Source organism: Silene latifolia, chromosome 5, assembly GCF_048544455.1.
Source record: "Silene latifolia isolate original U9 population chromosome 5, ASM4854445v1, whole genome shotgun sequence".
NCBI classification, from domain to species: Eukaryota; Viridiplantae; Streptophyta; class Magnoliopsida; order Caryophyllales; family Caryophyllaceae; genus Silene; species Silene latifolia.
Genome location: NC_133530.1, coordinates 27,764,433 through 27,777,927, shown reverse-complemented (window position 1 = coordinate 27,777,927; position 13,495 = coordinate 27,764,433). Strand labels below are relative to the sequence as shown.

Here is a 13,495-nt window from a genome sequence, read left to right as displayed (position 1 = left end):
TATTTTTGGCTTTCAACTACCTTTAATATCTTCATTTTGCGAAAGACTACCAAAAATCCACTTCCGGCGAAAAAAAAGTCAACTTTCCGGCGTTGACTTGCTCTTTTCTCCCTTTTTCACACATATAACCCATATTTCTCCCTTTGTTCACCCAACAAAATCCAAAAAAGCTCCTCTCCTGCCCAACACCTTATCAAAAGTTTGTTCAAAGCAATATCAACGCATAACCATTATTCAACCAGCTCAATCAACATCTCCATCTCCGTCGTCACCTTTACTACCATTTTCACCTTCACCCTTACATTTTAACAACCTTGACTACTCATGATTCATCAACCTATTGTCCATCTAAGTCATATTAAAGTACCTTCTTTCTCTCGCTGGAAAGTTGATTTTTTTTCGCAGGAAGTGGATTTTTGGTAGTCATTCGCAAAATGAATAAATGAAAGGTAGTTGAAAGCCAAAAATAAAATGAAAGGTAGTTGTTCACAAATGACCCTAAATAAAAGGTAGTTTCTGACAAAAAACCCTATTTGTAAAGATGTAAACTATGTGAAGAACAAGGATAAAGTAAAAAATATAAATATAGAAAAATAACGAGTGGATTTATATGGAAAGAAAATAAAATGAAGTGCTAAAATGCTAAATTACCTCATAAACAACATCTTTTCCGAAATTTGACTTCAGCAATTCTTCTCGACTTTCAATGCATACGTCAACAAGACTCGTCGACGCATCGAAAAAACAATATATAAGTACATATCCTTCCAGAAATATGAGATCACAAAATGTCGAGTTAACTAGCACAAGAAAAACATAAGATAGGAAATAATATGAGAGAATTTTCCAAAAAAAAAAAAAAAAAAAAAAAAAAAAAGACAACAAACCTCAGCAAGCCCACTTGTCACAAGCAATTCTTGCCTCCGAAGTAAAGGATCCTTTTTACCTCCCTCTGCCAATGGGGTATCTTCTTCAGGTTCCATGCTTTCATCGGCCTCCCAAGGAGGTGTTTCGTCATCGGACTCAGCTTTCTTCAAATCATCTTCGTTATTATTGGTAAGTTTTACCGGCATGTCATCATCACCATCATCGTCACAAGATTCTTTCTGAACCTGTTGGAAAATATACTAAGGAATTATAGTGAACGCACGACCAACCAAAGCCAAACCAAAAACATTCCAAAAAAAATGCTCGATAATTGACTTGCCTTCGAGCAAAGAGAAGGAATTACAGCATTCAAACAGGCCAAATCATCAGGACTAATATATCGCTGACAGTATGGTTGTAGCAATTGTAACAATGGACGTCTCGCACTCTGTATCACAAAAGAAAAAATATACAAGGATTCCATGATTAGGTGTAGCTTGAATGCTAACAATAATCCATAAAAGAAAATGATGCAGCTGTGGCTTGGTTCCTAATAGGGCAAAAGGTGCTTGGTCCTGCACTCCCGTGGAATCACCGTCATCAGGTTTGGTTCTAACCCTGGCAAGGGACACGGCCTAGGAAGCTACTCTTTTGTTAACCATCCTACCCATTACATGTATACTGATAAACGAAAAGTATTGAGTAATATACCTTGTCCAAGATGATTTCCTTCAAGTTTGACTGTAGCGCACGAATGAGAACCTGTTTGAGGCAAACATAAATCATGAACAAAAGGTAAATCATTTAACAGTTAATGAGAAACCACAAACCAAGGACCCTTATACGGACTGATAATGTAAAGTCTTTGGCCTTCTGAATCCTCGAATAGAAATATACACTAAGGAGGGGGGAAACAGAAGAAGAATCGGACAAACCTTGGTGACTAGTTTTGTGTCATCAACGTTAGATAGAATAGACACCAGCACCTGAAAAGATAAAGTAGGTTAGGGTGTCTAACTATCTCTCTTTAGATAAGGTTATTGGTAAGCAGTAATTAAAATTTCAAAACAAAAGTAAAATAAATACAGTACTCTGTACTGCCTAACATAGTTAAATAGATTTTGGAATTTGTAGATGTCAAGATGTGCCATGAAATTAAAGATAATTTATTTGATATAAGAAATATAGACAATTAGACATGAACTAATAAAAGCATAAAGTACGTAAAGTACATACCAAGGTTCCACAATTATCATGGATAATCTTGCCCATGTGTTCTTTCATTGCCTTAAGAAGTTTCTTCCTTTCCTACAGCAATAGAGTAAAAATGCATATGTGCATTAAAAAGTTAGTTTTATGACTTTTATCTGATACAGTGGTGTCTGTATTCCATTAGATTCCTTGAATTGATTACGAGAATTAAGTTAAACAAACCTTAGCACCACCATGCTTGACACAAAGCATACCGATTCTTGACCCATCCCTTGTATGTATAATTCGAACAAGGAGTGGTCCAGAAAGCTGTTTAACAACCTCTTCTGCAGACATCTGCACAAACTTAGTTAGGAAAAAAGCAATACAAGAAGCAGAAAAACACTCTGAAGAACAAAAAAGTAAAAGCATAAGACTCGTCAACAAGGTTGAGGTGAACTAGAAACTACCTTATCAGCAATGCTCAGGTACTCAATGAAGGCTTTGTGAACAATTGAATGATCAACTATTCCCTTCTCCCAGATTGATTGCAGGACACCAGTCATATGACGGCAAACACTTGATTTTCTCAGGCCTAACTTAGAAATTAAGTCCACTATCCTGTAAGCACAATGGAATATCCGTATAAGAATCTCATTCACCTATCCGTAGGTAGGAAACATATATACGTAATCAGTATAGTACTGAACAATAATTTAATACATGTACTCAGCTACAAATTAGCATCCGTATAAGAATCTCGTTTACCTATCTAAAGGTATTTTATATTCAGCATAGTACTGAACAATAATTTAATACATGTACTCGACTACAGATAAAGATCTCAAGACTAAGGCTCATGTTTTACAAGCTGCAAACCAATATGAGAGCCAATTTCATTATGCATATGTGATGATCAAAGAAATCCAAGCTACAGACACCATTTAATTTAACTAGCATTGAAGGGGAGACATTACATATTCAGCCAAGGCCCAAGGGTCACACATATTAGGGCCATTACCTAATATGTCAGGCTGTCAGTGCGTGATCAAGTTAGTAAACTTTTCTACTTATAAGTTGTCTACACAGTTCAATGGATTCAATTTCGCCATTTGGTCGATATATTCATATATTACTATTACACAGTATCCTTCAGTTCAATCTAAAATATTCTACTTTATTTAACATTCACTTGAGAAAGAAGATTTGAATAGTGACGACTACTTATGACTCAAGTACAGTGAGAGTACGCTAAACCCACGCACATAACCAGCAGCCAATATATTTTTACTATTCCAGAATGAAACTCACTTAGTCTCTTTCATATTTGCGAAGTCTTTGAATAACTGTAGCTCCTTTGAATATAGCTCCATCAAAAGTTCACGCTTCTGAATTGCATTTGCAATCTGATAAGCATGTTCAACAACTGAAAGACAAGAAATTAACAATTATAAAAATTCAGAAATACAGTTACAAACACGTGACAGCTGCCACTACCAGCACAGCAGATATGCGTGAAATAATTTACAAGAGCACAGCAAAAATGAATATTGCCCCCTTTAGGTATAATGCTTAACAGAGGGCCTCTCCTATGCCTAAGGAAGTATCAAATACAATATCCTTTGAGCCAGACTCTGGGATAATATATTTGCTGCGCAAAAATGAAATGTTTGGTGTGCCTCACTTTCAGCCTATATTACTCGGACTAAGTTTGGATTCATATCTACATGTGAGAATCTTGTACAGTTGTACTTCAAGTAAATTCTTCATGGTATTAGCTTAGAATGAAGTGCCCAAGTGTCATACACGTGTCCAAGTGGTGATTATGGGACACAAGTAGTAAAGGTAACTCGAAGAGTCCGTGCAACGTAGCATTCAGCATGTTTGAAGAGAAGACAATATCTTAGTTTAAAAATGCGCAAGGCGCACCGAAGCGTTAAGGGACCGAGGAGACGAGGCGCAATGCGCGCGCCTTTTTGATGCGAGGCGCCCTGTTTTTTATATCAAATTTGTAATTTCTAGATAAAATTTTGGCAACAATAGCCTTTTTAGGAGTTTTCAAGTTGGCTAACATGACAAGGAGCGAAATTAGGAATAATGGGGAAAAGAAACGGCAAGCCTTGTCTAAAAGAAATGGAAAGTGCGTACTAGTTAGCCTTGTTAGGTGAGCCATGTCTAAAAGGCGCACCTAAAATGGACCGAGGCATTTTGGCTAGTGCCTCATCCAAGGTGCGCCTTAGGCGCACTCAAGGCACGCTTTTTTAAACTAAGGACAATATCGCAAAAGCATTTGAAAGCAGAGTTAAAAATTGGTTCAATTTAGCCAAAAACATACCAATAGATCCAACACTATGTCTTAGTAGTCGAGCAACATTCCCATGAAGTAGTGAAATCAAACCAGGCAACTGAGATTTAGAGGCTGCAACTCATGAGATAAGAACTTTAGTCAATGAAAGGCCTGTTAAACAATTAATTCCAATCTGATCATTTTATTGAATGCAATAGGCATACCATTGTCAAACATCTTGGTAACTAAATGAACTGCATAGGTACTTAAGGATAGAGTGAGCATATGTGGTCGAAGTTCCTCGTATACCAAATCTCTCTCAGCATCTGAGCAGTATTTAACACATGTCTATAACCGAACAGAAAAGATTGGGGAAGTGTTAATCAAGGAAATATCCAATGAGCGGTAACATAAAATAGCTGCAAGTGGGTGAATAAGAGCACAAAATACCTGCAAGACACGTGACGAGATATGAGAGCTGGCAATCTCTGGAATCTTGCCCTTCATTTTTTGCAGTGCTTCAGTTACAAACCTAATCACAATTGGTGGAAAAATGAACATGCATAAAACAGAACATGAGAGCCTAAAGTGAGCTTGCTGTCAGAAACATACGTTGATCTCTCTTCTTTGGCTATATTACGACGCCTCATCTTCTCCCACAACAGTGAAAGCTCCTATAAGAAAGTTAAAAATAAAAAATAAAAAAATAATTAGCCAAAAGCTTCAAACAGCTAGCTACAACACACTCCCACAAGTATGAATCAAAATAACTGTCAATATCCTAAAGGATTCTGAATGAAGCACCATGCCTAATACTCATAATCTACAACATCAGCCTAGCGCCCTATTTATGTCTAGGTAAGTAGAGTTGGATGTACACGACTTCTCCACTCTTATTTAAAACATGGAAATCCTGCTTCATGATGACCCGTAATGAAAATTTGCTAAAAAACTGATAGTCTGTAATAGAAGGAGCGCAAATAGTTTAGCCATTTTGCTCTATTTGATCATACGCTAAAGTTCAAGAATAGTGCCTTTTATGAATAAAATGCTTTTTTCCCTCAAAAAAGAATAGAGCCTTTTAGGCTTCATATGAAATGGAAACAAAAAGGTGACTCAAGCCATTTCACTTCATGTGCCCAGTTTTTCTTAACCAACAAATTAGCAAATATTGCTACTCAAACGAAACACGAAAGTTCATCGTGACAAGTTGACAACACACCACTGCCACCAAAAATCACGAAATGTCCACGGATCACAGGTCTTAAAAAGTATTCGTAACTTCCACAGATCAGTGAGCACAAACGCCCACACAGAATAAATAATCAAAATGTCCACAAATAACTAAGACAGGTAAATGGCAACTGCTACCATCATTTGACTATGGGCATTATAGCTCATCTATCCCTAAGTCCTCAAGTCAATTAGCAATTTAGAAGGATCCAATCCAATTCAATTGTTTATGTCAGTTCTCCACAAAGTATGAAGTTGGATAGACCACCAGTCTATTTCTACAAAAGAGGAAAAAAATTGATGGCAAAAAAACTAAAACTAATGACAGCTTAGAAAGAAAATAGCTCACTTGCTCCAGTGTATAATGTGGCTTTCTCCTCTTCTTCCTCACCTCGGTCCGCTCCTGTGACAAGAGCATACAAGACCAACATTTGAATCAAAAATCTACATTTCAAGCATACTGAATAACCTACTACTCAATCAATAATAGAGCTAAAAATCCTTACTTCTCACCCCCGTAAAAAAAAAAATGAAAAGAGCAATAGTAGTTCCAAATACAGCCAAACAAAGGAATTAACACCAGGCTAAAATGGCCCACGAGAGGAAAATATTTAAACCTTGGCAAGCAGACGCATCTCTTTTTTTGACTTCTCATCCTTCGCAGAAATATCTTGTATCTTCTTCAAGGGCTCTGGTTTGGAAGAAGCCGGTTTAATGAGCTTCTCTTGTTTCTTTTCCTTCTTCAGTTCAGATGAATCATACATATGTTAGAATCATACATTTTTCGTTTGAATTCAATGAAAATGAAAACCAAAATTGCAATCACACACATGACGAGCATTACAATTACACATGGATATTGAACCAAACTAAGATCAGCCCACCAACATAAGTAAAATTCAAAAAAAAAAAAAAAAACCGCATTAAAATGACTTCAAAATAACCTAAAACCTAATCTAGCTCAAACTCTCAGTAGTCTAAACTAATCAATGCAATAACCTTAGCAGTTCTTAACATAAACAGAACAAAAAAATTGATTCAGCATACTCACGGCTATATTACTTCAACACTTCATATGAGCTCGCGTATGACACTTGAACATTTCCACTACACTCGGACCATACATTTTAGACTTTAACAAATTGTAACAAAACAACCTAGTCCGACCCTTGGGCACGCACCCGTGTCCGACCCTTTTGAATCGATTCTGAGTAACATTCAACATTAAATTCTGAATACTGCAAATCCAATTAAAAAAAATCTCATTTTTAATCAGAAAGTTCAAGTCTTGCAGATTCAAAACACCCAACAAGATGAAATTAGTTCAACATACAACAAAAGACATAAAATTTTCAATTTAAATCAGTAAAATCAAATCTGTATAGTTCTAAACAATCCCAGCAAAATCAAATACATGTAAACATAACAAAATTCTCAAAAAAATACAGCAAAGATTACAACTTTATAAACTTTATCAAATCCCAGATAGATAAACACACCTTGTTATCATGCTTAGCTGAAACCTTTGATTCTTTCTTCGAAGAATCAGGTTTAATGGACTTAATAAGCTTTGATTTCTTCTTCAGTTCTTGGGTTGGTTTTGCTCCTTTATCACCACCAACTCTTTTCCTTTTATTTGATTTCAATGCTTCATCTTTGGGCGCCATTGATGGATTGTTGAAGGTTTGTTTTCTGGGTTTCCAGTTGTTTCAGGGTTTTGCGAAGGGTTTTGTGGAAAGGGAGGCTTCGGGAATTGGGGATTTGAGGGAGGAGATGAGTTCGGGTTGGCCCAATTTCGAGTGTTTAATGCCCATTTGCTAGATTCGGATCCTCTTAGTTTTTTATTTAGGTTTTTTTTATAACTTTTAACGAGTTGATAACTCATAATTGTGGAGTTTAGTGGTTAAAATCTGTGTGAAATTGTATAGGATTAAGCTTCACCAAAAGCAAGTAGGGTGACCTGTCTAGGGTTCCTAGGGTTCTGTCAAAAAATCTTTGTCTCTGTCTAATCTTTCTTCGTTTTCTCTCCTCCTTCTCGAGGCTTTGCTCACGATTTCGATTGTGAGTTGGGTTCGCGATCTTCGTTTCTTGTTTTTTCTTTGCTTTTGTTTTGCTTGCAGGTGTCAATGGAGAACGGATCACAGGGCCATCGACGGGACGGGAAACAACCTATGGGGTCGGAGGAGGGTTTGTTCGAATGGGAAGAGGGCGAGGATCCGGATGCTAATACAGGAAAGATCCTTATTGTTGGAAAATTATGGGCGACGAGGGCGATTAATGTCAAGGCAGCCATAGACACAATGATCAAACTGTGGAATCCGTCGAAACCGATTGTAGGGAATGTTATCGACCCAAAGGAGAAAACCTTTATCTTTCGATTTGGTGCAGAACGTGATAGGGCGAAGGTGATTGAGGGACAGCCATGGCATTTCGACAAGTTCATGTGGTGTTTCGATATACCAAATCAATCGGGTAAAATTTCTGATGCTTCTCTTCATTTCTTTCCCATATGGACGAGAATCTATGACCTCCCCATTGCGGGACGAACAAGTCAGTTGAACGCTAAACGTTTGGGGGATTGCTTGGGGACTTTTATGAGGTTCGAGCATGGCCCTAACCCCGAGCTTGATAGGGCCATTAGGGTGCGAGTTTTATATGATATTCAATCTCCGTTGAAAGCTGCGATACCTATAAAAGTTCGAGATGGCCGTACGATAAGCTTTGGTGTGAAATATGAAAGGCTCCCAACTTATTGCTATGGGTGTGGTCTTATTGGCCATGGTGAGAAGGACTGCGAAAACGGTCCGTATGAGGAGGAAGATCTCCAGTTTGGAGATTGGTTACGAGCCTCGCCATGGAAAGTGGTGAAAACATCTAAAGAGAGCACGGGGAAGGCTGCTCGAGATCTTAGGGCAAGTTTTGATGAGGTTAGCAGAAAAGATTCAGATGAGGTTATCTCGAATATGATAACCAAACTGGAAAACATTGCGCTGAGTTTTAGGTCGAGGAAGAAAGACCAAGAGCCTGTGGATAAGAGTAGGAGTGCTGGGGGAGAGGAGAATATTGGGCCTGAGAGTGATATGGAGTTACAGGGTGGAGGGGCAATAACGGCGGAGGAAGGGACTGTTCAGGAGCGAATTGAGGGAGGGGGTGTGGTAGGGAGAGGGGATGATGCTGTTGTTGATGGGGAGGGGGTTATGGAGGAGCTGCACGGTGCAGAGGGATTAGTGATGGAGGAAGGGAGTGCGAACGGGGACCTGATGAGGACTGATATCGGGACAGGGGAGGACTTTAAGGGGGGGAAGAGAAGCTGGACACGATGGGAGAGACCTGTTAGGGAGGGAGGAGTGGCTTTGGCTGGTGAAAGGGATGCGGGAAAGGGTGACTTGCTGAAAAGGAGGAGGGAGGATCACATCGAGGAGAGTGGCTGTAAGCGGGTTAAACAAACGTTAGACGGGGGCGTCATTATACCTGAGGCGGAGGTTGACGGTGGTCAACCCCGCCGGGCCCAATGAATATCCTAAGCATCAACTGTCGGGGCTTGGGCCACCCCGACACGGCTTTGGCTCTTCGGGCTTTGATCCGGAGAGAGGCCCCGGCCATTCTTTTTTTATGTGAAACTAAATTGAGTGGTCGTGAGCTACGGAGGGTGAGGGAGAGGTTTGATGAGTTTTATGGTATGGAAGTAGATAGCATTGGAAGATCGGGAGGCTTAGCTATGCTATGGAGAAAGGAGATCGACTGCACGTTCATGTCAGCTTCCAATCACCACATGGATTTCAGAATCAAGAGTACTGAGGGGGAATGGAGAGTCACCGGTTTTTATGGATGGCCTGTTGTAGCTGATCGCCATCTTTCATGGGAACTCCTTCGACTGTTGAATAGACAATCAAACTTGCCTTGGGTATGTATCGGAGACTTTAATGAAATTCTGCTATCGACGGAGATGAAGGGGGGTAGTAGACCCCAAAGGCAAATGAACAATTTCCGTGCAGCCGTGGATGAATGTGGCCTGCGAGATATTACTTGGGAAGGATATAATTTTTCGTGGGATAACGGCCAAGTGGGAGATGCAAACAGACAGTGTATGCTTGACAGAGCTTTGAGCACTTCTACCTGGACAGACATGTTTCCTTATGCTCGTCTTTACTACCTTAATAGGGAGTGGTCCGACCACGCGCCTATAAAGCTGATCCTAAACAGTAGAGTCGACGGGGTGCAGGGAGGTCGTAGCTTCAAGTTTGAACAAATTTGGGTAGGAGAGGAGGGGTGTGCTGAGGCCGTCGAGAGAGGGGTAGAACGTGGGAGAGGGGATTTGGTGAATACTTTGGAGGAGTGTGCAAGTGAATTGAGGAAATGGAAGGGCACGAACATCAATAAAATTGGCAGGGGGATTACGACTAGGCAAAAGCAGCTGTGTCGGCTGGATTCGAAGGAGAGAACCGCGGAAAATGTCAGTTTGAGGCGTAAACTGGTGGCCGAGATTGCTGATTTACGTAGGCAAGAAGAGCTTTATTGGAGACAACGGTCGAGAGCGCTTTGGTTAAAGGATGGGGACAAGAATACCAAATTTTTTCACATAAGAGCAGGGGAGCGAAGGCGGAAAAATCACATTGCAAAGTTGATCGATGATGAGGGTGTTACTAGACAAGGGGATATTGCCGTGGGTTCTGTCGTGAATAGCTATTTCCATCAGCTGTTTACGACGGATACACCGACTGCGGATGATGAGCTTTTGGAAGGGATACGGGATAGAGTCACAAATGATATGAATGAAAATCTCAGGAGGGTATATGGTGAAGATGAAGTGCTTGACGCCTTAAATCAAATGCACCCCCTGAAGGCACCGGGTCCGGATGGAATGAATGGGCTGTTTTATCAAACTTATTGGGGTACGATAGGGCCTATTGTGACGGAGACTGTCCTAGCTATTTTACGAGGGGAGAGATCGCCTGCGGAGCTCAATAAAACAAATATTGTGCTTATCCCAAAGAAGAAAGCTCCGGACAAAATTCGAGATTTTCGACCGATTAGTCTTTGCAACGTGGTGTACAAGCTGGTTTCTAAAGTTCTTGCTAACCGCCTGAAGACGTTCCTTGGTGATATTGTCTCTGAGAACCAAAGTGCCTTTACACCAGGTAGGGCCATTTCGGATAATGTTATGATAGCTTTTGAAGTTTTCCATCACATGAAGAATTGTCGAAGCTCGGAAGGCATAATGGCTCTAAAACTTGATATGGCGAAAGCTTATGACCGAGTTGAATGGTCGTTCCTTCGGAAGGTTTTAATCACGATGGGTCTGGACAGGGATTGGGTGATGCGAGTTATGGCCTGCGTTACTTCAGTGTCGTTCTCGGTCCTGATTAATGGAGTGCCCACGGAAGAATTTCGGCCAACACGAGGGTTACGACAAGGGGACCCCCTCTCCCCTTATTTGTTCATTCTATGTGCTGAGGTTCTATCGAGTGCCATGCGTAGGGCGGTTGAGATGGGAAGTTTACATGGGGTCCGAATTGCTACCAATGCTCCTTCGATTTCACATCTGCTATTTGCTGATGATAGCATATTCTTTATGAGAGCGAAGACGGAGGAAGCTGACACGGTCAAGGGTATTTTGAGCCGTTATGAAAGAGCCTCGGGGCAGCTGGTTAGCCTTGAAAAAACTACTATCTCTTTTAGTAAAGGTATCCCCATACAAAAGAGAAGTAACTTGGCCACGAGGTTGGGGGTAGTGGAGGTTGAAGAACAGGAGAGGTACTTAGGGCTTCCGACGGTTCTGGGTCGATCGAAAAAAGTCCTCACGGACATCTTAAGGGACAAGCTGAGTAAGAGACTCAATGGTTGGCGTGGGAAAATATTGTCTAGGGCGGGTAGAGAAGTTCTTATAAAGGCCGTGGCCAATTCACTTCCTACCTATGTTATGAGTATTTTTAAAATTCCTGTCAACTTTTGTGAGGAGCTCAGATCCCTGATATCGAGGTTTTGGTGGGGGCATGATGAGGGCAAGAAGGGGATCAGCTGGGTCTCATGGAGGAAATTATGTCGATCGAAGAGTCTTGGAGGTATGGGTTTTAGGGATTTCCAGCTGTTTAACATGGCGCTCATAGGGAAGCAAGTATGGCGGCTGATCACGGAGCCAAATTGTCTTTAGGCTCGTACTATGCGGGCTAAATACTACCCCTCTGACGATGTTATGACTGCGAGAATTGGGCACAATCCGAGCTACACGTGGAGAGGAATTATTGAGGCCCGTAATATGTTGAACCAAGGGTGAAGGATACGGATTGGGGATGGGTTATCCACACGTGTGTGGGGAGATGCGTGGCTTCCCGAAACCCAAACTGGCCGAATTGTCTCACCTCGGGTCCTGGGAAGTGATGACATGAGAGTAGCGGATCTTATGGAGAATGAAGGAGGGAGGTGGAAGGAAGAGTTGCTTGGTACGGTTTTACTCCCGTTTGAGTGCGAGAGGGTCATGAACATTCGATTGAGTTCACTCAAACCAGCTGATTCGTGGTACTGGAAGGAGGAGAGGGATGGGATTTATTCGGTTCGTTCTGCTTATCGTAGTCTTGCTGGAGGCCGTGAGGAATTGGAAGTGGGAGGGGTCTCAAATTGGGATCGGGAGAGGTGGCTCTGGAATAGGTTGTGGAAAGTCCCGGTATGGCCCCGTGTGAAGCTTTTCTTTTGGCAACTCTGCAGTGAGGCTCTAGCAACAAGAGCGAATATCGCTTCTCGAGTCCGAGGTGAGTCTTCTTTTTGTTCTTTATGCAATAATTCTAACGAGTCGAGTCTTCATCTTTTCCGTGATTGTGCTTGTGCTATAGCTGTGTGGGAGGGCATTGGTCTGGGGGAGGGGGGAAATGAAGGTGGAAGTATAAGAGATTGGGTGGAAGCGAGGTGGCGGGTGTTGGGGCATCGGGAACATGCTTTGTTTATGGTGGGGTGCTGGGCGATATGGGAACACCGTAACAAGGTGGTTTTTGATACAAGGGAGGTGGATGTGAGGGGGATCATTCGACGAATAGGTGATGTCACGGCTGAGATGGAGGGTGGGGGATGTGCTCGGGAAAGGAAGGAGGACGAGGGACTGGGTAGAAGAACGAAGGAAGGAGGAAGGGCATGGGAGGCACCACCTGCGGAGTATGTGAAGATAAATGTGGATGCGGGGATAACGGAGGATGTGGGCATAAGCATTGGTGTGGTGTGTAGGGACGAGAGGGGTGCGGTTCGATGGGGTATCTCGCAGGTGCAAAGACAACAGTGGGACTCTCAGATGGCGGAGGCGGTTGCTATCATGGAAGGAATTAGCGAAGCTGCTAGGCGAGGACACTCCAAGATTGTGGTGGAGAGCGACTGTTTGCCCGTCATCGAAAGGTTGAAGAAGAAGGACACGGGGCGGAGCATGTTTTCTCTCGTGATACAAGACATTTTATTTCTATGCAATTCGTTTAACTCTGTTATTTGGTCTTTTACGAGTCGCGTGAACAATTCGGTGGCGCACTCTTTAGCTCATCTTTTTCCTAGAATAGTTGGTAGACATGTATGGTCGGAAACTTTACCACCGACTGCGAACATTGCTGTTTGTTTTGATTCTCGATTAATGCAGTAAGGCCTTCGGGTTTTATCCTAAAAAAAAAGCAAGTAGGGTGACAATCTAAGTCCATGCCTCCTAGACTTTGACCATGTCACCCTCGGGTGACTTACCTGTTATAATTTACTAAATTAATAATCCTATTTTTTCTTGATTATACATCACATAAATACACCAACACTTTCCAAATATCGACATGACACAAAATTAATGGTTAGGTTTGACACTTGATGACCCATTGATGTAATCGGGTCGACATGAGATTTAGATGAGTCGAGTTTTGGTTGAAGGATTCCTGACCCATTTATATCTTACATGAACGC

At 41.5% G+C, this 13,495-nt stretch overlaps 1 protein-coding gene across 1 annotated transcript; it reads right to left on the bottom strand.

Annotated features, from left to right (window-relative positions):
• Positions 1–635: 635 nt before the first annotated feature.
• Positions 636–7,409, bottom strand: LOC141657121 (pumilio homolog 24). Its single transcript, XM_074464256.1, has 16 exons — positions 7,078–7,409; positions 6,196–6,318; positions 5,928–5,981; positions 4,958–5,019; positions 4,796–4,877; positions 4,570–4,693; positions 4,394–4,477; positions 3,370–3,484; positions 2,529–2,679; positions 2,302–2,415; positions 2,104–2,175; positions 1,803–1,853; positions 1,579–1,629; positions 1,208–1,315; positions 889–1,112; positions 636–727 (listed from the first exon to the last, which is right to left on the bottom strand). The coding sequence occupies exons 1-16, from the start codon at positions 7,243–7,245 to the stop codon at positions 643–645; spliced, it is 1,668 nt and encodes a 555-aa protein (XP_074320357.1). The 5' UTR covers positions 7,246–7,409; the 3' UTR covers positions 636–642.
• Between the last annotated feature and the right edge of the window lie 6,086 nt (positions 7,410–13,495).